This window comes from Gossypium hirsutum, chromosome D13, assembly GCF_007990345.1.
Source record: "Gossypium hirsutum isolate 1008001.06 chromosome D13, Gossypium_hirsutum_v2.1, whole genome shotgun sequence".
Classification (NCBI taxonomy): domain Eukaryota; kingdom Viridiplantae; phylum Streptophyta; class Magnoliopsida; order Malvales; family Malvaceae; genus Gossypium; species Gossypium hirsutum.
The window spans coordinates 12434896-12456078 of NC_053449.1; the positions used below are offsets into that span (position 1 = coordinate 12434896).

The window sequence follows — 21183 nt, forward strand, 5'->3', positions numbered from 1 at the left end:
TTATTCATCTTGCCTGCTTAGTTTTTCCAAGCTCTAGAGCTTCCATTCTCTTGGAAGCTAAGCATAACAACCAATTCATGGGTTAAACTCAGTAATCCCAGTTTTAAACTTCATTTTCTAGAAGCATGCAGAATCCTTAAAATGGTTTCTGGAAACACTTAACTTTGCTTTTCTAAGTCTTACGTACATCGAAAGGCTCAGAACCTTACCAGTCTACTGGTTTCTCTATTTTGCTGACTTAAACCTCTTAATCATTGCTTCATGCAAAGCCTTCCAATACCATTGCTTCCTCGAAGCAACCGTGGAAGATGAAGAAGAGAAGAAAATTAATCAGATTTGAGATGAATCCCCATCTAGAAGTCACCTCTCGGCTATTTATAGCCCTCCTCTCAATGTCTTCAACCGTTTAAGGGCCATCCATTTAAAATCATTATGTCTCCCACTAAGAGACCGACTGGTTCTAATCCAACTGAACCATACTTGGTTATCAACTTTGTCCAATTTTAATTACTATCTTTTCCTGATTTTTAAGTAGAGACCGCCAGCTTAGAGTTTCTTTCAGTTTAACCCCTAATTTGTTCCAAATTTTCGGGTTTCAAGAGAAACCAAGTGTGACATTGGAAACTTTACATTTTATTCCCTAATTTGTGATGTTTTCCTACTGTTTTGAAGGTCACAACATCGCACCTTTGGTGTCATACGCCAGCTTGAAACATTTTAAAATTTTGCATTTTAGCCTTTCAATGTTCTCGAGCTATCAAAAGAGCTTTGGTAAGCTCATATAAGCCTCGATTTGAATTATATGTTATGATATAATGACCATGTTGGTGATTATAAATTGTTGAATTGATAAAAATTATGTTTTATTTAAATGTAGTTGCTTTGGCAACAAATGTAGCATCTTGTAGCTCAGACCCGACACTCGAATCGGACAAGGAGCGTTAAATTTAGGTAAAGACCCAAATAAGGCTAGAAATTTTGCATAACTTTAAGATTTAATTCTTCCTTCAATTTTTATACTCTTTGAATTTTTGAGATGTAGTTTCTCTACCTTTTAATTTTAAAATTTTAGTTTTTCAACTTATTTAATTTAAAAACAAAAATCCAATTGCTAATATTCAAAAAGTTGATTTAAAAATTAAAGTTGATTGATAACATATATTCAAATTTAACAAAAATAAATTAACAATAGTATCATTGATTTTTTTTATTTTTAAATTAGATAAATAAAAAGATTAAATTTCAAAAGTTCTAAAAAGTATTAAACATAGTAAAAACCTACCTTTAATCATCTATAAATGAATCATAAAAGTATGTTTTTAAGATTAGCACAATGATTTAATCATTATTTTGGTAGCCAGGTCGCATAATTATTATCTTTAATCTATAATTCACAATATATTATCTTAAATATATCTATCTATAATTTATAATCTATAATATAATATAATAAAGTATTTTGTAGAGGGTAGTATCATCAATTCAATTAAAAAAATAATTTTAATTTTAATTTTAAGAAATTAATAAGTTTTATTATAATAACACTTTTTCATTTATTGTTTTTATATAAAATGTTTAAATAAAACAACTAAAAATCACTAATTAAAAAAAGGTAAACATTTAAGAATGAAATTCAAAATTGATAAAAGAAAATTGTACATAAATACTTTTATCATTTTATCTATAAATCTATTGTTGAATAAAATTTTATAAATATAATTTTAATATAAATTTGTTTCTATTGTAGATGTCACATAATTTAATAGATTGTTATGTGATATATTATCATAATTTACATTTTTGTTTAGAAACACAAATGTTAAAATATGTCATAAGTTCTCGTATTGTTCATAAATTTGGAATTTAGTTTTTATACTTTTATTTCTAGGAATTTCGTCTCTCTACTTTTCAGATTTCAAATTTTGAGTCTAACTATTAATTTTGTTAAATTCAAGTTTATTACTCTCTTTTTTTTTTGCTATATTATTGTCAAGTGAGTTATTTTATTTCAAAAAGTCACACAAACAAAATTAATAAAAAATTAAAATAGTTGTTTGAATTTTGAAATTTAAAAAATAAAGGAATTCAATTCCTAAATATATGGACTAAATTTTAAATTTGTGAAGAGTATAGGAATAATGAGATATTTTAACCAAATGTAAGAGAGAGAGAGAATCACTTTGTTATCCTTTTATATAGTTCCAATTTTAGTTTTCATGTCGGTTAAAAAAATAGAAGAGGAAAGTTTTTATTTCCAAAAAAAGAAGGAACGTCAAAATTAGCAAAGCAAGTAACATCGGTTGACGCAAGAGAGCCAAGCTCTCTTGTCATTGCCCACTAAAAGGTTAAAACAAAAGAAGGTTGAGAGAAGGCATCTAAATTCTAAAGCCTCACTACTTATTCCCCACTAGAGTTGTCCATGGTCGGGTCGGGTTGGGTTGAGTTTGGGCCGAATTCGATAAAAAATTTAGGCATGGTCTGAAAAATAAGTTTAAAATTTTGCTTAAACCTAACTTGGATAAAAATATTAAAACCTGAGTCACCCCGCCTATATTAAAATTTTATATTATTTTTATATTATTAAAAAAATACAATACATCCAAAATACTAAAAACATTAAAATAAATATTTTCCAACAAATTAAAAATAAATTAAAAAACTATGTATACTTAAATAACATTAAGATAAATGTAACTTAACAAGCAAATGTGAAAAATCGTAACAAAATTAACAAAAAAACAAGAGTTATACAATATCCAAATAATAACAATAAAATAGTAGTAATATAATTGTGAAATGGTAGCAAAATAGTGAAAAAAATAACAAGAAAATAATAAAAAAGTAAAAAGAAACAAGTTTTTTTTTATTTTCATATTCGGGCTGGGCTCAAGGCAAGAAAGCCTTACTCGAGGCCCGACCCATTTTCTAAATGAGCCTTCTTCTTTTTTTGCCTAAACCCATTTTTCGGGCTTATATTTTTAACACAAACTCTCTCACTTTTCAAACAGCCATATGGACAGGTCTATTCCTCACCTTCCACATAAACATTGATATTTAGAGATCTTAATATTTCTATATTTGAGTTTTACTAATCATAAATATTATGCATGGATTCTTAGTTTAGACTTTACGTTGATTTAAGTGGATCATTTTTAAATATATTTTATTTATATATTATATTCATCGATTCTAATTGAAGTTATACGAATGTATTAATTGTAACTTCAAAAAAATGTTCATGTATAAATAATATTGAACCGAATCAACCCAAAGTGAAAAAAAAAAAGAAAAGGTTAATATGAGTCGAAAGGATAACATGATTTTTAGATGATCTAATTGTAGATTGAGAATAAGATTAAGATAATAGATGACAGGATTAAAATTTAAGATTGTTTAGCCTTTTAGAAGCGAAGTTGGTCCAGAGAGGAGGAAGTTGGGCACGATGACAAGGTTTGGATTGTCAAGGACTTTATAACAAGAAAATGAGCTATGGAAGAGTCGAAATTTGTGCTTTGGAATGTTACCTGCATTTAAGTTAATAAATATGTAACATCTCCAACCCGGCCTAGAATAGCCACCGGAGTGACTCAGAAAACTTTTGGAGTTTTGAAAACGGTAAATTTAAAATGTTTGTTTATCTTAGAAGAAAATTTAGTCTAATTTTTAGTAAAACTCAAAAGTTGTAAAATACAGTTAATTTAAAACTTTTCTTGTAGAAAGGTAATTATCGTTGAAAACTTAATTAATTTTCAGTTTCTTTGCTAATCAAATTTTAGTTATAATATTTCTTAGTTTTTAAAAAAAACCATGTTTCATGCATATAGATAATGTAATTTCATATATCATCAACCTAAAGTCAATTTAAATGTCATGCTAGCTAAAAGAAAATAAAACCTAAACCCCATGCCACAATTCAAAATAAATAATACAATATTTGAATGGGAAAAATATCAAATAATAATGGTAATTAAAAGAATATTTAAAAAAATGAAACCAAGCCAAGACCCTCCGGATGCCGCGCCCACGTCCTAACCTGGTGGGTTATCTAAAAGGATGAAATATAAAAGTGAGTAAGCTATGAAGCCCAGTGTGAGTTCCATCACAAGATAATCAGTGCAATCGATTAGCATATAAATCAAATCACATAGCTAAAATCACAATTAGCAAATTCAATATATCATATCATATATAAACAAATACACATATACCATATCATATCATATCATGTCATATCATGTCATACCCTATCATATCAAAAATTTCAGAATTTCAAGCACATGATTTATGAATACAAACGGATTCGGTTTAATAGATAAGATCCTAACCCACCGCTACACACCATAAGAGTTTCCCGGAACTCGTCCATCCCTACACACCGAGTTGTGGATGAACCACCAAAAGTTGCATGTTAGTGCATTGCTAAATGGTTGTGAATACACAACATAATTGCAAATAAAAGTTGCCAGATAATGGGTAGGCGAACCACTAATGTTACAGGTTAATATGCTGTCAAATGGTTGTGAACACACAACATATTTGCAGATAAAAGCTGCCAGATAATATGTGAATAAACCACCAAGTTTGCATATTTATAGTATGTTAAAACTTTCTTCTTTTCAAAACGTCTCATCCCATGCAACAAATTAAAGCATGCTTAAAATAGATCATAACAGAAACGAATATCATGACTATAAAGAATTAGATATGGCAGTAATACTTATAATTTCAACTAATCAATACAGTAGCAAAACATATGTTTTTCAATATTCAATTTAGCAGGGTCATCAAGCATGTTATACAAAAATCACGAGTACAGATACAATAAATATCACAGTTCATGCAAATATATATATGTGTATATGATATTTAATTCAATCAATTAAATCATGGATTCAAGCATTATTCATATTATCATGGACTTAATAGCATAAATTAAATCCTAAAAATAGTTCGGGAATCAATCAGGGACTAATATGAATAAATCATAAAATTCTAGGTGAAAATAGTAAATTTTGAGTTATAGGGGACACACATACGTGTGACCGAACCATGTAGGAAGCCCTGGGCCATGTGGAGGGGGTACATGACCGTGTGAGATCCTGTGGTCATGTGTTGTTCAAAATTTCAACCTACAGAAGAGGCAGGGCCTTGTGGTAAGCCGTGTGGAGAGGTTTAAGCCACGTGAGAAATGCAATTCCTAAGTTTTAAGGGGAACATGGTCGTGTGGTCCACATGGGTGGCCCACACGCCCGTGTGGCTAGCTGTGTGGTCTAACCTAGGCTCGGGTTTGTCTCAATTTTCTTGAAAAAGAATACACACCTGACTTCTGCGGTTTCAAACAACAATCTTCACGTCCAAGTCTAATCCGGGATACCTACAACGATTCTTTCAACCGAAAAAATACACAAGGATTAACAACAATCTTCAAGGAAAAACAAAATTTCGGGAAAAATTGGCAAGATTTGTAAAAAGATCATTTAATTGATTTTGAAATTAACGAGAACAGAAACCTACGTGTATTTTGAGATCTAAACGTCGGAATTTAAATATTCTTACTGATTATTGGTAACGTTTAAGAAGGGATTTGGTGGTGTTACACTAAATCGATTAGAAGATCGGTTGAACAGGGTTCAATTTCAAACTTGGGATCAAAATAAAATTTCTAGCAATGTAAAGAAATAATTGAAAAAAGGGAAGATGAAAAAGAATAGGGGAAGAAATAGGGGAAAACAAAGTGAAATCCTTGTTCAATTGGAAAAGGGAAGCTAAAGTTCTATTTTGATTTGGAAAAAAAAATTAAATAGTTAGGGTTTTCAAAATTTAAAAGGTTGATTGGGCAAATTACCCTCCTTGTTGTCCAAAAAAGAAATGGGAAGGGTGAGTGGCATGGCTTAAACTAAGGGTGCAAGGGATAAAGAGAGCGTGTAACCATTGGGCTGCTGACCGTACTTAGCATATTTCTACCACATTTAATAAATATACTAACTTGATTTTGGTCCACAATTGCTGAAAAAAAAAAAAGAAAATCTAGAATTTCTTAAGAATTTTTCTAATTCCATAACCATCAAGACTAAACCATTTCTTGATGATTTAATAAATTTTTAACCCTATATATATATATATGTTGGGGTGTTACAAAAGAACTTAAGAAAAATGGAAGAATGAGGGTATTTAAGTAGAAAAACTGTAAATGAAAAAGATGATATAGGGTTAATTTATCATTGAGATTGGAAAGTGCCATAGAAAAATTATTGAAAAGTTTGACAACGTTTATCATTGTGGTAAAAAATGATTTTGAGGAGATAAAATGTTTATTTTTATAATATTTTAGTAAAAAGGCCCATCTTTATTTTCACACATTATATCAAATTATTATTTTGATATTAACAAATATTCAACTTAGATAATATTACAAACATAATAAAATAAATTATAATAAATTATTGTTAATAATGTGATATATGATACATAGATTTTAAACATTTTTAAATAATTAATATAAATTATTTGTAAATTTTAAATATTTGATAGTTAATATAAATGAAGTGACTTTTGAAAGCCAAAACTTTCTAATTGTTTAGTTGGACTTAAAAAAAATTATTTATTTATCATTACTTTTTGGATCCATCAAGTTTAAATGCCTGATTTAGGCGAAATTCTACTGTGTGCTAAAAAAGCATATATCAAATTTTTTAAGTAAGAGGTGTTAAAAAATCATCTTCAAAAATTTAAATAAATAAAAAAAACCTTCAGAATCTTAGTTAAATTATGTTATTAGTCTTTACATTTTGTGAAAGTTGTGAATTTAGTTTTTATATTTTTTTCAAATTTTAAAATTTTAGTTCTCACTAAACAATAAGTGTTAAATTCATTATGTTTTGTTATTTATAAAATTTAATGCGTCAAACATATTATCATATATTCAATGTCATGTCAATTTGTTATTTCAACATATTACTCTATAAAAATTCAATTAATGGATTAATGACTATTATTTATGTGAAGATTGAAATTTCAAAAAAAAATTATAAGAACTTATAGTGGTTCGATTGAAGAATATGGACTAAATCTCCAATTAGTACACGACTAGTAATTAAATTTTAATAAACACATTTAATCATTATTGTTTGGTTCAGGACTAAAATTTCAAAATATAAAGGATAAAGAAACTAAAATCCATAATTTTTATAAAATACAATTTAACCAAAGTTCTCTAGAATAGTTATTGATGCGATTTGACCAAAAATTCATTTACATGCGCTATCACTATTCACATTTGTTGGGTGTAAGCTTCTCTCTATATTTTATATCTGCCCATGTGGGTGATTGAATTTTTATTTGCTTAAAAGCAAAGGTGGTTTGGACAAACTTCATTTAAATTTCAATGACACCTTGAATTTCCTACACATCCAAAAGTCCTCCAGCGTTGACAAATCTCTCCTGGATCTTTTCTTTTACACTAAAACTACATATAAAAATAAGCCACCATCTTATTGTACAAGTAAAGATTAATCTCAGGAAAAAGTCCTTGCTTACCTCATCAGTGGATCACCCAAATAACAGCTGCAATTTATTTTCTTAATCAATTCACTGTGGCTTGACTGGAAAACTCTATATTCAGATTAATCCAATTACAACCAAATCATCGACAATGGCGAAGCTTAATGGAGACACCTTAAAATGGTAAAATTTAAATTTAAATTCTTTATATTTATAAAATTTTAAATTAATAATAGTAAAATTATATTTTATCCCCTAAATGATAAAAATTTTATCTAACCTTTTAAAAATTATAAAGATATAAATTATTAAAAAAATAAAATATTATAAAAATATATAATTTAATTTTAACTCTTCCACTATATATCAAACCAAGTAAAAGACTTGATGAAATGTTCCTAAACGACATTTAGTCTCAATTATGGCACATTAAAGAAAATGCTACTAATTTGTTCTCATCAAGGGGTTTAATTAGGTGGGTGAATTTGACAGATTTTAAGTTGGATTTTAAAATTTTTGAATTTGGGTTTAGTGTTTGGTTAAATTTTAGATTTGAATTGTTTTAAATTCTATCATTTTGAGTTTGAGGCTTGAATTTTTTTGATTGGATCGTTTCAAGTTCAAGTCTCAAGTTTTAGTTATTTTAGGTACATCACATGTCCTTTCAAATTTGATTCTTTTTTGGTTGAATCATTTCAAGTTCTTGTTAATTTTAGGTTTTAATCAAATTTAGTTTGGATCAATGACATTTTATGATCAAATGGGGTTTAACTCATATTTAAGTTCATCAAGTTGGGGTTTTTAAGTACATATAATTTCGTTTGAGTTTGGTTATTTTAAATTCTAATTAGTTCAAGGAGTCAACTCTAATTCCAGTCGTTTACATTTTATGATCTAATTTGAGTTGATTTCAATTCAAATTGATGGAGTAATTGGAGTAGGGATTTAAATCCAGAGGCTAAGAATCAAAAGAAAATTAAAGCCGTGTTGCAAGATAGATACAGCTGGGAAGGAGATGGTGGGGTCCCTTTCTGATATGACAAATTGATGGAAGAGAGGAGGACCCCAACCCAAAGAATGTGTAAAGAAACATTGTCTAACCCTAAATCCCATCCCATATTTTCTGTCTCATAAAAATAAAACTCCATGGCTTTGGATTCATTTATTAGGTCCGGTTTAAGACACAAAAGCTTTTCTTTCCCCATTAAAACCGTCACCCAAAGGCTGAATACTAATAAATGACTACCGTCACGACCCACACATGTTTGGGAGGACCATCATTTTCCTTACCAAAATTTTCACGATGCGGTTAGATTTAAAATTTTAATAACCCAACAAACTTAAGTTCATTGGTTAATCAATTTAATAGAATTGATAAAATCTTTAATCACCGCTTCATATAAGTCAAGAGTTAAAAACATTTATATTTATTAGATATTATATATTTGAATTTGGAGAATATTACGAGTTATATTAGAATTTTGGTTGGATACGGGTTTTAAAACTATATATATAGTTTATATAAAAGTTGACTATGAGTAATTTAAGTTTTATCATACTTTTTTACAAGTCATGTATGTATATTGGTTTATTATGTGGGATTTATATTTTTAGGTTTCTCAAGTAGATTGAGGTATGACAAGTGTCACATTTATTTATATATATATTTTTTAAAAATTGCTATACTCTAAGATACTTGTTATTTTTCGCTTATAAAGTCTAAAAAATTCAACAGAAAATGTATGGTACAATTTTCCTAAAAATATGAAAAATAAATTAAGAGTATATTTGGTTCGCCTGAATGGTGAAGCCATTCCAAGCATTTTTGGTACTCCACAATGAATCAAAGTTTGGTTGATTGAATGTTCATTTCGTAGAATAATTTAATCTAGTATTAAATAACAAAGTCATGTTTTGAATACCTATTCTGCGATTGCTCGTAATTTTTTACTCAATTTACTCTAAAACCCAAATATTTAAAAAAAAAAACTCAATTAAAATATCCTAATTAAAGATTCAACGTATTAACACATAAAAAAATACAAGATTGTCTCTCTTCCCCTAAAGAGAAGAGGGAGAGGATGAATGCAAATAAATGAAAGTTGTTTCGGGGCTTTTTATTTTTTTGGATTTTTGCACATGGGTGAGATTGAGAGAGTGGAATGAATGGTTGGGACTCGGTAAGAATTATCTATAATTCTACCTTAATTTTTAATTAGTAGGATAAACACTTTAAATGTGTTTGAATTTATACATTTTTATATTGATAATAATGTTAATACCAACTAAGTTAAGATTTAGTCGACAGTATTGATAATATTTAAATGTTAAAATTTTTAATATTTTAAAGAATATTATTTTAATATACTTAATAAATATTTTAAGGTTATTTTATTAATATAAAAAATTTATAATATTTTTATAAAAATTTATTTCTATATATTATTAAATATAATTAATTTAAATTTGAATAAAATTATAATAATATAAAAAAATAATTTTAATTAAAGGATAATAATGTCATTTTACACATTTTTCATCTATTCGACAGTATTGTATTATCCAACCAAACAATGCAATACTATTATTTATCTATTCCATTCAGTGAACCAAACTATATAATGCTTATTTACATGTCTAATATATTCCTACTAAATAATTATTCAGTTCTTATTCTATTTCATTCTTGTAAACCAAATGTGTCGTAATTTTTAGTTGAAATAGTAAAAATGAGGCTTTGAAAATTAGTGTCTTATGTTCAAGTTCATGTGCGGTATTTTTTTAAAATATTTATCAAGTGTAAATAGATTTTATATAAAAATAAATAAAGACAAAAACACTATTATAATAATATTTATTATTTTGTAAAAAAAAAGAATTTTTAGCCATTTTCTAACCGAATTGGCATCCATTTATTTGTAACATCAATTTAATAACTTAAATATATAATACAAAAAGAATCAAGATCCAACCCTTAAAAGTAGGGACCATGCCCTTTAAAATGGAAAAATTTTATTTTAGACCTCCTAAATTTATAAAATTATAAATTAATACATAGTAAAATTACAGTTTAACTTTTCAAAATGATAAAATTTTAGTTGTCTTTCTAAAAATTATAAAAATATAAAGCAAGTGCATTTTAAATATTATAAGAATATATAAATTAATCTCGCTCATCTAGAAAAAAGTTTCTAGGTTTGCCTCTACTTAGACCTTATTTGACATTATTTATTGGGGTCAAAAAAAGTGCTTTTTCAATCCCAAAAGTAATAACAAACATTTCGCTTTTAGGGTTGAAAGTTTGGTAAAAAAGTATTTTTCCACCCAAACCCCAAAATTAAACTAAGGTGTTGGTGTTTTTGATTTTTGGTTTTTGCATTCTGAAACTCAAATTATTAAAATATATTTATTTATAATAACTATTTAAAATTTAGTTTAATTTATTATTATGTATTATTATATAAAATTATCTAAAAACATCATTCTATTAAATAATTTAAATATAAATTCATATTTAAAAATCTAAAATACTTACATTTGCAAATAATTTATTAATTACTTAAAATATTTAAAATACATATTTTATATTAAATTATTTAAATATTATCTAAATTAATTTATTGTTAATTTCTAAGTCTAAAATAAAAACAAAAATTTATATTACAATTTTTATAATAATACCAAACATTTACAATTAACAAAATAAACTTTATAAAAGCAATTAGCAATAGAAATGTTAAACTTATCCTATTGTAAGCTTGTAAATTTTAACTTGAAAAATAATAAAATATTTTATGCATAATTACTAAAAAATACAAACTAATTTAAAAAACGCATTAGAATATTTTAAATTTCTGTCCCTGCACCTAATATTACTTTTCATGCAATGGATCAAAATGATTGTATAAAAACTAAACCGGGCTTCTAAAAGAATTAGCCCAATTCCTGTTGCGGCCCATTTTGGTCCAACCACTTCATTTATTCGCTTCCCTTCAAAGTCAAAGAGAGCTTTTAAATAGTTCTAATTTCGAAATTTCTCCCACTACCTATTTCTATTTGTAATAATTTGGTTTCTGTACTTTAGATTTAGAATACTAAAAGGTTAGTATTGTTAAATCTCAAACTTAAAAATCAACCTTTCAACTATTTATATGAAAGAAAATAGTGAAATTCAATAGTTGAGTAATTTATATGCAAAAATGACCAAAAATCACTATTTTGACTCCATACTTTTAATAAAGTATGAAGTATAAGTCAAAACCGAAATTCAGGACTTGATATTTGGCTCAAGCTCAATTAAACATCAAATTTTAAGTTTGGGCTCGACTTAAGACATAATTGATCTACTTGAGCTCAAGTTCAATTAAGTTCCTTTATTAATTTTCATGCTCAAGCACGGTTAAGCTCATCTGTACTTAAGCTCTTTCTATATGATAAGGACAATTTCATAATTTTATAATATAAAAATATATTACAATGAAAAGCTCGGTTAGATTTGTAAGTCGTTTGGATTGAGTATTTGAGTAATAGCTTGAGTTGCTTGGGCTCGACTTGGTTATTATCAAATTGAATTTGAGGTTTTTTTTTATTTACTTCTTTTCATATGAGTGTAACATCACGATTCCTAGTTTTTTTTTGATACAATGCCTAGAATTACCTATAGTCCCTCCTCAACCCTAAATAAGAAAATAATGCGCTTCAGCACACTCGAATCCTTATTCTTTTGTGCTGACAACAATGCTGATGCCAACTGAGCTAAGACTGTTGAGTTATTTTTAGTTGAAATTGAATGGCTTTTGAGCACTAATATCTCATTTGCACAGCTTGTATGAAGACTAAATTGTGAAAAATTAAAATAAAGGATTAATTTTGTTAAAATTCATAAATCAAAGGGATGAAATTTAAAATTAGACCTATAGAAAACTTTTTGGAAGTTACGATGCGGTAGAACATGAAGCTTGACGGAGGGATTGGAGAACCAGCAAAAGGCCGCGTTTCAATAACCAATCAAAAGAAAGTCATGAAGTCATCCATCCAATAAAATAAAGACACGTGGATAACCCACGTAACTTGGCGCTCCCTTCTTATTTTATGTTTTTCATTTTTGCTTTTTTTTCACAAAAGATCTCTTTTTCCCTCTTTCGTGATCTTCGATCTCCGTTCCTTTTCCCTTTTGGGTTTACCATATAATCTTCGCAATTGAATCAAAGTGAGAAAACAGTTATCGAGCGGCGTCGTAATGGAAGCACACGGCGCCGGACTCCGGCGAGTTTTGGTGTTGGCATTTTGCGTTGCCGGGATTTGGTCTGCCTATATTTACCAAGGCTTTCTTCAGGAAACTCTGTATGTATTATTTTTTTATTTTATTTTGTTATGTTTGATTTCTTCTGAACCTTTTTCGATTAGTTATTGCTTCGCTTGATCTGTTGTTGGAAATCCTTTTGGAATGCATTTTATTTTTTAATTTGCAACGAATGATTGTAATCTTAGTTAATTCGGAGGTAGGTTTAGATGCGAAGAATAAAAATTTTGGATCTAGGTTGACATGTTACGGTTCGTTATTGAAATGACTGTTATTTCTTTGAATTTGAATAAATTGTCCTGATTCTTCCATTTCTTCTTTTTACTTGGAACTTCTTTTTGTAGATAGCAACTGTTCATTTAAATGGTATCGTGTGTGTGTGTATTAATTTTTACTGATTTTCGCTGGCATTTTCAAAATTTCACGTTGATAAATTGTTTTACATTGATAAATTTCAAATTGCTAAAATGGATAGATGGGTGACTCGTCTTGGGAGAAAGATTGTAGCTTTTCAACGAGTAAATTGTAGTCGTTTATGGTTTTCTGATTACATTTTCTTTTTATCCTTTGTTGAGTTTAGGTCCACCAAGCGATTTGGTTCCGACGGGAAGAGGTTTGAGCATCTTGCATTTCTTAACTTGGCGCAAAATGTGGTCTGCTTAGTTTGGTCTTACATAAGTAAGCTTCTCCATTTGCACTATCATAATGTTTTTATAAATTTGGCTATATATGTACCATTCACTGGTGAGAATTATGGATAATAATAATATGTATGTTTTTGTGTCTTTCATCCAGTGATAAAGCTTTGGTCCAGTAGAAGCAATGGTGGTGCTCCCTTGTGGACTTATTGGAGTGCTGGAATCACAAATACAATTGGTCCGGCCATGGGTATAGAAGCATTGAAGTACATCAGCTACCCGGCTCAGGCATGTCTTTGATTCTCCATACTTTTATATATCTTCTCTTTTTACCTCATCTGTTTAAGTTCCTCTAGTTATTGCCCATTAAGGTATTATCTGAATTGACAGATTGTTTAAATTTCTAGTTTGGCTGCTGTTGTAGGTGAACATGTGTAGTTGGAGTCTTTGGTATTAAGTTTAACGCTTAATGTTGCTTGTCTTTCTTGCAGGTGTTGGCCAAGTCCTCAAAAATGATTCCTGGTAAGATATAACTTACTTTTTTGCAATTCCTTTTTCTCACGTGTTTTCATTGATCGGTACATTTCTGGTATAATGTAAACTCCTTCTTTCATTTTGTTTCAGTAATTGGCTAATAATGTATATGTTTATGCAGTCATGCTGATGGGCACTCTAGTTTATGGTATTCGATACACTTTCCCTGAGTATATCTGTACTTTCCTTGTGGCTGGAGGAGTATCTGCTTTTGCACTTATGAAGGTGGGAAATTGTTAAAAGTTATGACTGTAAAAGACATCGCTACTTTTATTTTGTGATTTATAATTGCTATCTTGCTTATTTACTAGGCATATTGGAGGACTAAATATCATTAAGCTTCCCCTATGAAACTCCTGTTCTGAGTCATATATTGCTCTTGTGTCTGCTTTGATCTTTATTCCAGACTAGCTCTAAAACAATTAGCAAGTTGGCACACCCCAATGCACCCCTTGGATATGGGCTCTGTTTTCTGAACCTTGCATTTGATGGCTTTACAAACGCTACGCAGGATTCAATAACTGCAAGGTATGTTTGTGGAAACATTTTCATACTTTTTATCTTTGGTGCCGTGTTCTTCTCTTAAAGCATTTATTATTATGATCATCATCATCATCTTAATACGGACATTGCTTTTTGGACAATAATCCTAGTATTTTGAAAATAATTGTAACAGAGGGATTGAGTTTTGCAGCAACTGGCTGACTTCAATATATACTCTGCTTTGTAAATCTTCAAGAATGAATTTTTGGCAATCAAGATTCATGAGAACTAAACAGATCAGCTTGCTGACATAACAAACCTCGGTTCCTCCATTTCTTGCTGTGTCCCCTAAAATCCTGCAATTATTGATATCTTGCCAGCTTTCTTTTTATTCTAATTAGAACTGATTTTCTCTTGTTAATTCAAGTTTATATCGCTCAAATCTTTTTGGTTTCCTTTGCCTAGGTATCCAAAGACAAGTGCTTGGGAAATCATGTTGGGAATGAATCTATGGGGCACCATATACAACATGATTTACATGTTTGGCTGGCCGCATGGTAGTGGTTTCGAGGCAGTCCAGTTTTGCAAGCAGCATCCAGAAGCTGCTTGGATATTCTCCTCTATTGCCTCTGCGGTGCTGTTGGCCAAAATTTCATCTTCCTTACCATAAGTCGATTTGGCTCCTTGGCAAACACAACCATCACCACCACACGCAAATTTGTCAGTATCGTGGTGTCTTCTCTGCTGAGTGGCAATCCACTGTCCCCAAAGCAATGGGGTTGTGTACTAATGGTCTTCTCTGGGTTGTCATACCAAATCTACCTCAAGTGGAGGAAGCTGCAGAGGCTGCCGAAAAAGAAAAAGACCTAAAGGAGGCCCTCTTTTGACAGTTTTGAACTTCACGAACTCTCATCTTTTCCCTATTGTATTTTTTTAACCGTCCCTACGGTATACTATCATTGCAACCCTAAGGTTCAATGGTATCCCAATTTTAAGACAATACTTAGAAATTGGTAGATGTAATTGAAAAGATCTTCATCTGTATTTGTCAACTTATCATATCAAGGTTTATGAAAGAAGGCTTTAGTTACATCGAAAGATGCATTTCTCGTCTACTTTTTCCCCTACACACAAATAGAAAATGTATCTTAATATTGGAAGTCTAATCTTACATTTATTGGGCGTTAAGGCATTATATGAACTAATTGAGCAAACTTTCGATAATCTCTCTTTTCATTGATGCCATTAGGAAGCCCAGTTCTTTATGATAAAGTAGGGCAGGTGAGTTAATCGTTACATAGCACAGTCAAAACAGCACCTAAAAAGCTTATGGCCAATAGGTTCACTTTATTTTGTATGAGGTTCCCTCCCCTTTCTTTTAATTTTACCCTCTGCTTTTTATGCTTTAGCTTTGATCATGATTACGCTTGTCCACCACTATATCTGCTATCCCCTTCACCCTGGTCTTCCTTAACTAGAGTTCCAACACTTCTCTATAAACACCAACTCATCCAAGATCTGACGGTTTCGTGTAGGAAGGAGACATGGGAAAGAAAGGGATTGTTTCAACACTTCCTCTGTAAGTTTGCTTTAAGTTTTTATTTTCTTATGTTCCTTCAATGTTTGAAGTTCCGATTTCATTGCTACCTGCTGCTTTGAGCTGCAACAAGCTGTCAGCCCCTTCTAATTGGGGAAAAAGCAAGTAAAGATGTGAAGAGCTTAATTCACGCCAAAGTTAAAACACATTCACTCAAATCATATGAGTTTCATTACATTAGAAAATCAGGATAGAAAACCACAAAAATAACTTATTCTATACCGCCTGCACACCCGACAACATTATATAAGGTTAATCCTCCTTTACTATTTCTCTTTTTTTTTTCTTCCTCTCTATCTTTTATCATATTTAGGCAAGTTGCCTATGTATAATTACACTCTAATGACTTTATAAAGTAGGCTCTGTACTAGAATACAAATCAAGGACAAAAACTTGATTAAAAGGATGGAAGAGACACCCAAAACCGCTCGGATGAGATGACAAAAAGAAGAATGGCACACACTAACAAGCACACACTGGTTTTAATGTGAGTATTAAGGTAGTACTCTCTAGTAGGAAAAAATAAATAAAGGAAATTAATGAAACTCAGGCCATCTTATTGGATGTGTCTGAGAAGCTAGAATGCACCAAAAACATTCTAAGCCAAGGAACTGGGAGTGCAGATCATTAGATGCCTTGTTGTAAAATTCCAGGCCAAGATGGCTGCAACCCTAGGACAAAAAGGGAAAAAAAAAAGATGGAAACTCAATATGAGCTATATGTTGCTCAGGGAAACAAATTATGAGGTATACATCTATACGGACTTTAGACCAATGTTGATTTCATTATAAGAGATGATCAGAGGTTATTTATAGACTCTGGAGGAGGACTCGTTTGCAAGGTGGTGGTTGTGAATGATTATTTCCCGGATTAGGAGAAGGGGACTCCATTCCAAGTGTCTTAAGTAGGAAGTTCCTTTCCTGAAAAATGAAACAAAAACATGCCAGTCAGTCTTGTATTAAAGTTTCATATATTGTGCCTATATGTATGTATGCTTAGATTTCTATGCTAAATTAGAAAAAGGGAAACAAGAATACAAGCAAAGATAGTGCAGTAACTCTATTTTGAGCTTCACATGCCCACATCTTTAGAGCCAAAGAATACAATAAATAAGGAATGAAAAGGATGAATTTTATGAGTAGATGGAATTGTAAGAGCCTAAAACAAGAGACTGAATCAGTATTAACACTTGACCATGAATAAAACCCTATATATAAAAAAGTTTTGGTTAAAAAGATCTTTTCCTGGGAAAACTACCATCCAGACTATTTACGTAGGTGGATGGAGGAAAGTAAGTTTGCTTTTAGTAACTTATCTTTTACTGTTAAGGAACACTACGATTAAAGGCAGTGACCAGGATTCTACCTGGCCTCAATTAACATCTAAGCAACTATTCACAGAAACTTTGTTAAATGCAGAAAAAGTGGATAGCTACCAATAATGAGAAATATTTACGAGTGAAGAAGAAGCAGGGAAAGCCTATAACAAAATTAAATGTGAGGAGATATGTCAGACATAGATTGATGGAACCAACAGTTCAAGATAACTTACACTTTCTGAAAAATTTGGACTGGGAATCCCTGCTGCCAGAGATCTGAAAAGTGGGGTAACTTGGATTGGGGAACTGAACTCTATGCTTGATGAGGTAGAAGCAACTATATTATTTGTAATGTCGTCACACGATGGGATTATCTCGACTGTGGTAACATTAAGACATTTCATCAGAAACATTCTTATTTATCCACTTTATGGTCATAAACAAGGTATTCCTAGGCCTTCATACCAGATATAGAATTTCATTACCTTGATTAGTGTTTGCACCCGAAACAGCTCTTTTCTCCTCACTCCCGCAATTCTGCTCTCCGATATGACTTGAAGGTATATCCTGGTGCAGTTCATCTATCTTACCTTGGGCTTCTTCTCCTGTTTCCCCAGCTGGATGAGGCATCAGTGTCGACCCTGTACTGTATTCCGAGCTGGCTGGCGATGCCTCGTACAGATCAGGTTGCCTGAAACATATAAATCATGAGTTAGTGTTAACCAAGAAAACTTACTAAAATCTGTATTTAAGTCAACTGATTTTTCTATTACCTCCAAGACGGTCGACTTCCCTCATTACTACTCCTTAAATCCTCTAGCAAGTCTTTGAAATCTTCAAGTTGCAAATCAATATCAGACATTGTATATCTCAGGATGTCATTTTCTTTACTCTGATTCAAAAAGTCTTGGAGCATCTGAATATAACATAGGATGAAGGGTTAGGGACATAGTACAATGCACAGCTCGGACTGTTAGCCGGTTTCCCCAAAATATTTAAGATTTAGCACTTTACCAATTGTGAGATATCATGTTGAAAACACAAAAAAACATATAGAAAATAACAAAATCACTTCTCACCTTCCAAGCATTTTCCAGACTTTGTTCTGTGTTGTCCGAGTTAACTTTCAATGCAAGTGAGCTGAGTAGCTCTGCTTGCTGCATCAAAGCATTTATCTTTGGATCATCCTTTCTGAGAAATGTTCCTCGAGTGCTATTATCCTGAGCTGCTAATGAATAATGGGGGAAGAGAACATAAGTGTATATTATGAAGAAGTTTAAAGGAGAGGAGAAAATAGGACAGTTTTTGGCTAATGCAAAAACTTCTCTTTGCAGGTTTGACAACAGAAACATAGGTGCCAATGCCAAGAATTATCAGCTCAAGGTGATTTACCGTCGCTCGAAACCTCCTTAACATTGTTGACTTGAGATTGAACCATGACATTTTTAGCATTGTGGAGATTTTGACCCAAAACTGCAAAGGGATGTCTTAGCTGTTGATTCATCATTGTTCCAGATACTCTATGTGATCTATCTCCAAAGATGCAGTTTTCAGTAAGATCAGAAACGTGGGATCTCCTGAATATGGATAGAATAAAAGGTTCTCAATTTTTCGAATAATTGTCGATCATCACTATGTATGTACATTTCTAAATTTAATGTACCTCATTCTTTTGACAGAATCAGTACAGTCTGCTGTTCCATCTAAATTGAACCCATTTTGAAGTAAAATTCTTTTGTTATTTGGGTTTATACATGTTGCTGTATTCTCTTTTGCTAAGGCTTCATATTTGGCTCTCTTCTTACATAGTGTCGAGAATCGATTTTTAACAGCATTATCCGTTCTGCATTAATAACATAATCAATGAAAATAAGTCTGGGGTTCGAATCTTAGCTTCTGCAATCCCTTCCCTTATCCCGAAACTGCGCCTTCTTTGAAGTAAAAAATGAGGAAACATATGTATACCTGCCTGAAACCACCTTTGCTATTTCAGTCCATCTATTGCCAAAGACTTTTTGTGCCTGCAGTTCACCATAAGTCATCTGCTTAGAACCCATATTCAACAACTTAAGAAAAAAACACACTTATCCAAACCGAAATTAGTGGTTGTTGTTTTCCTACTTTTTTGAATGACATAAACTGTGTTCCAATTAGTTTAAATGGTCTGGCCTACCTCTAAATGTTTTTTTCTGTTTGGAAAATTCAAACACCTACTGTACCAGTAACATGCAATGGCCTGCTACAACTGATCAATCGAAGTAGCAAATTTCCTCCAAATAAATCACCATTTAATAGTTTTTGAAAAAAAAAAAAAGAAGTCTGACCCCATTAACTTAAATGAAAGTAGACCATACAAAAATAGATTATCACCTCACATAAAAGCATATCTTCCTCTGGTGACCATCCTCCTTTCTTGAAATCTGAATTCAAGTATGTGTACCATCTGTGTTTGTTTTTTTTTTTTCATTAAAACAAACATATTATATCAGTTTTAAAGGATCAAATCACAAAAAATTGGATCAAAATGCAAAGATCATTATGATCAAAATTGATCATATCATGGTATTCAAACCAACCTCCTTCTGCACTGCCTTGTTGTTTTATCCTTGAATTTAGAGGCAATGATAGCCCAGCTGCATTCAAAGATTCAACCAAGATAAACAGAAAACATCAACAAAAACCAACCCCCTTGAATTTCCTTCATCACTAAAAATATAGCAAAGAGCTCACTTTTCAGTTCCATGTAAACTGATTTGTCCACGAAGGATATCATCTTCCTGCAACAACAATCCCCATTAAAGAACCCATTATCAAACCAATAAGAACTCCAACACATATCATGTCAATAAATCAACAAATAGATAAATAAATGAAAAAGAAAAGAAAAAAAGAAAACCTCTTGGGTCCATGTCACTATATGACGCTCCTTCTTCTTGGAATCTTCATTGCCACCATTCTTCTTCCTTGTTTCCTGCATTTTTTTTAAAACTTTGTTTTTGCCTTCACTTATCTCTTATTGACGCTCCCTTGCCCTTTTATTAAAAAACCCAAGTGGCATATGCTAAAAAGGCAGCCCCTTTCTCACCCCTTTATTAAAAGAAAAAAGGGGGAAAAAAACACACTTAAATCCCTGGAAAAGGAACCAACACTTCCACCATTTCCCTCTCTTTTTTCTTTTCTTTGATGTTTTTTTCTTTCACAACACAGCTTACAGTTGGGTTCAAATGGAATCCATATTACTCTCAAGAACTCTATGCTTTGCTTGTCCCCCTCTCCTACACCATTCCTCGGATTCTAACTTTTTCCATATATATTTGGGAAATACCACCCCGCAATTTAAATGCTAATTAAAGCTTGGATTTTTTTATTCAAAATTACATTTATATACGTATAATTGAAAAAACAAACGGGGTAGATCTAAAATGGAGAAAGGATTGAAACTTTGATGAGAAAATAAGGGAAAAAATGAAGACTGACTGATGAAAATTATTTTGGGTTTCTTTCAAAGAACGAAACTTTTTTGTTTTTTGTTTTTTAATACTTTCTCTTTCTTTCAAGGCGTTTGGATTTTGATTTTCTTAATTAAAAAAAAAAGGGGGTTAAAAATATTAATTTAAATCAACGGATTCTTGCTTTAGTGCGCGGGTATGAAGGGAGAGTTTGAAAATTATTTTAAAAATTAAAAAAATTTAAAAGCAAATCCATAAATAAATAACGCTGAATTTCATGATATTGGCTGTGCTTTTAATGAATGCTTCGCAGACTAAGCCCACTGTGCTCTCTCCACGCAATCCCCATTTTTTTTTTTTAT

At 30.8% G+C, this 21183-nt stretch overlaps 2 protein-coding genes across 4 annotated transcripts; one reads left to right on the forward strand and one right to left on the reverse strand.

Annotated features, from left to right (window-relative positions):
* Positions 1-12607: 12607 nt before the first annotated feature.
* On the forward strand, positions 12608-15547 carry LOC107920075 (UDP-galactose/UDP-glucose transporter 3). The gene is given in 8 exon segments (XM_016849594.2): positions 12608-12843; positions 13383-13480; positions 13598-13728; positions 13932-13962; positions 14096-14199; positions 14381-14502; positions 14923-15065; positions 15068-15547. Coding segments are annotated over 8 exon segments (993 nt in total). The 5' UTR covers positions 12608-12739; the 3' UTR covers positions 15328-15547.
* A 633-nt stretch (positions 15548-16180) lies between these two features.
* LOC107920074 (transcription factor MYB88) lies at positions 16181-20951 on the reverse strand. 3 transcript variants are annotated; one of them, XM_016849593.2, is made up of 12 exons: positions 20269-20951; positions 20103-20149; positions 19949-20005; positions 19743-19815; positions 19338-19393; positions 19036-19215; positions 18765-18949; positions 18452-18597; positions 18146-18288; positions 17858-18063; positions 17606-17751; positions 16181-16974 (listed from the first exon to the last, which is right to left on the reverse strand). In XM_016849593.2, exons 1-12 carry the CDS (start codon positions 20347-20349, stop codon positions 16864-16866), a joined length of 1431 nt encoding a protein of 476 aa, XP_016705082.1. In that variant the 5' UTR covers positions 20350-20951; the 3' UTR covers positions 16181-16863. The 3 variants fall into 3 exon arrangements, with proteins under 3 accessions (XP_016705082.1, XP_016705081.1, XP_040964686.1); XM_016849592.2 differs by having other exon boundaries at positions 18452-18600; XM_041108752.1 differs by lacking the exons at positions 16181-16974; positions 17606-17751; positions 17858-18063 and having other exon boundaries at positions 18142-18288.
* Positions 20952-21183: the final 232 nt, after the last annotated feature.

What these genes read in the sequence shown, in the direction of transcription:
- LOC107920074 (XM_016849592.2), bottom strand. Translation starts at nt 20,349, where the DNA reads ATGCAGGAAACAAGGAAGAAGAATGGTGGCAATGAAGATTCCAAGAAG. An exon ending in TAAGGAGGTTTCGAGCGACG is followed by an intron (nt 18,601 to 18,764) that starts GTAAATCACCTT and finishes ATTATTCATTAG; the next exon opens with CAGCTCAGGATAATAGCACT. An exon ending in GGAAGTCGACCGTCTTGGAG is followed by an intron (nt 18,064 to 18,145) that starts GTAATAGAAAAA and finishes TATATGTTTCAG; the next exon opens with GCAACCTGATCTGTACGAGG.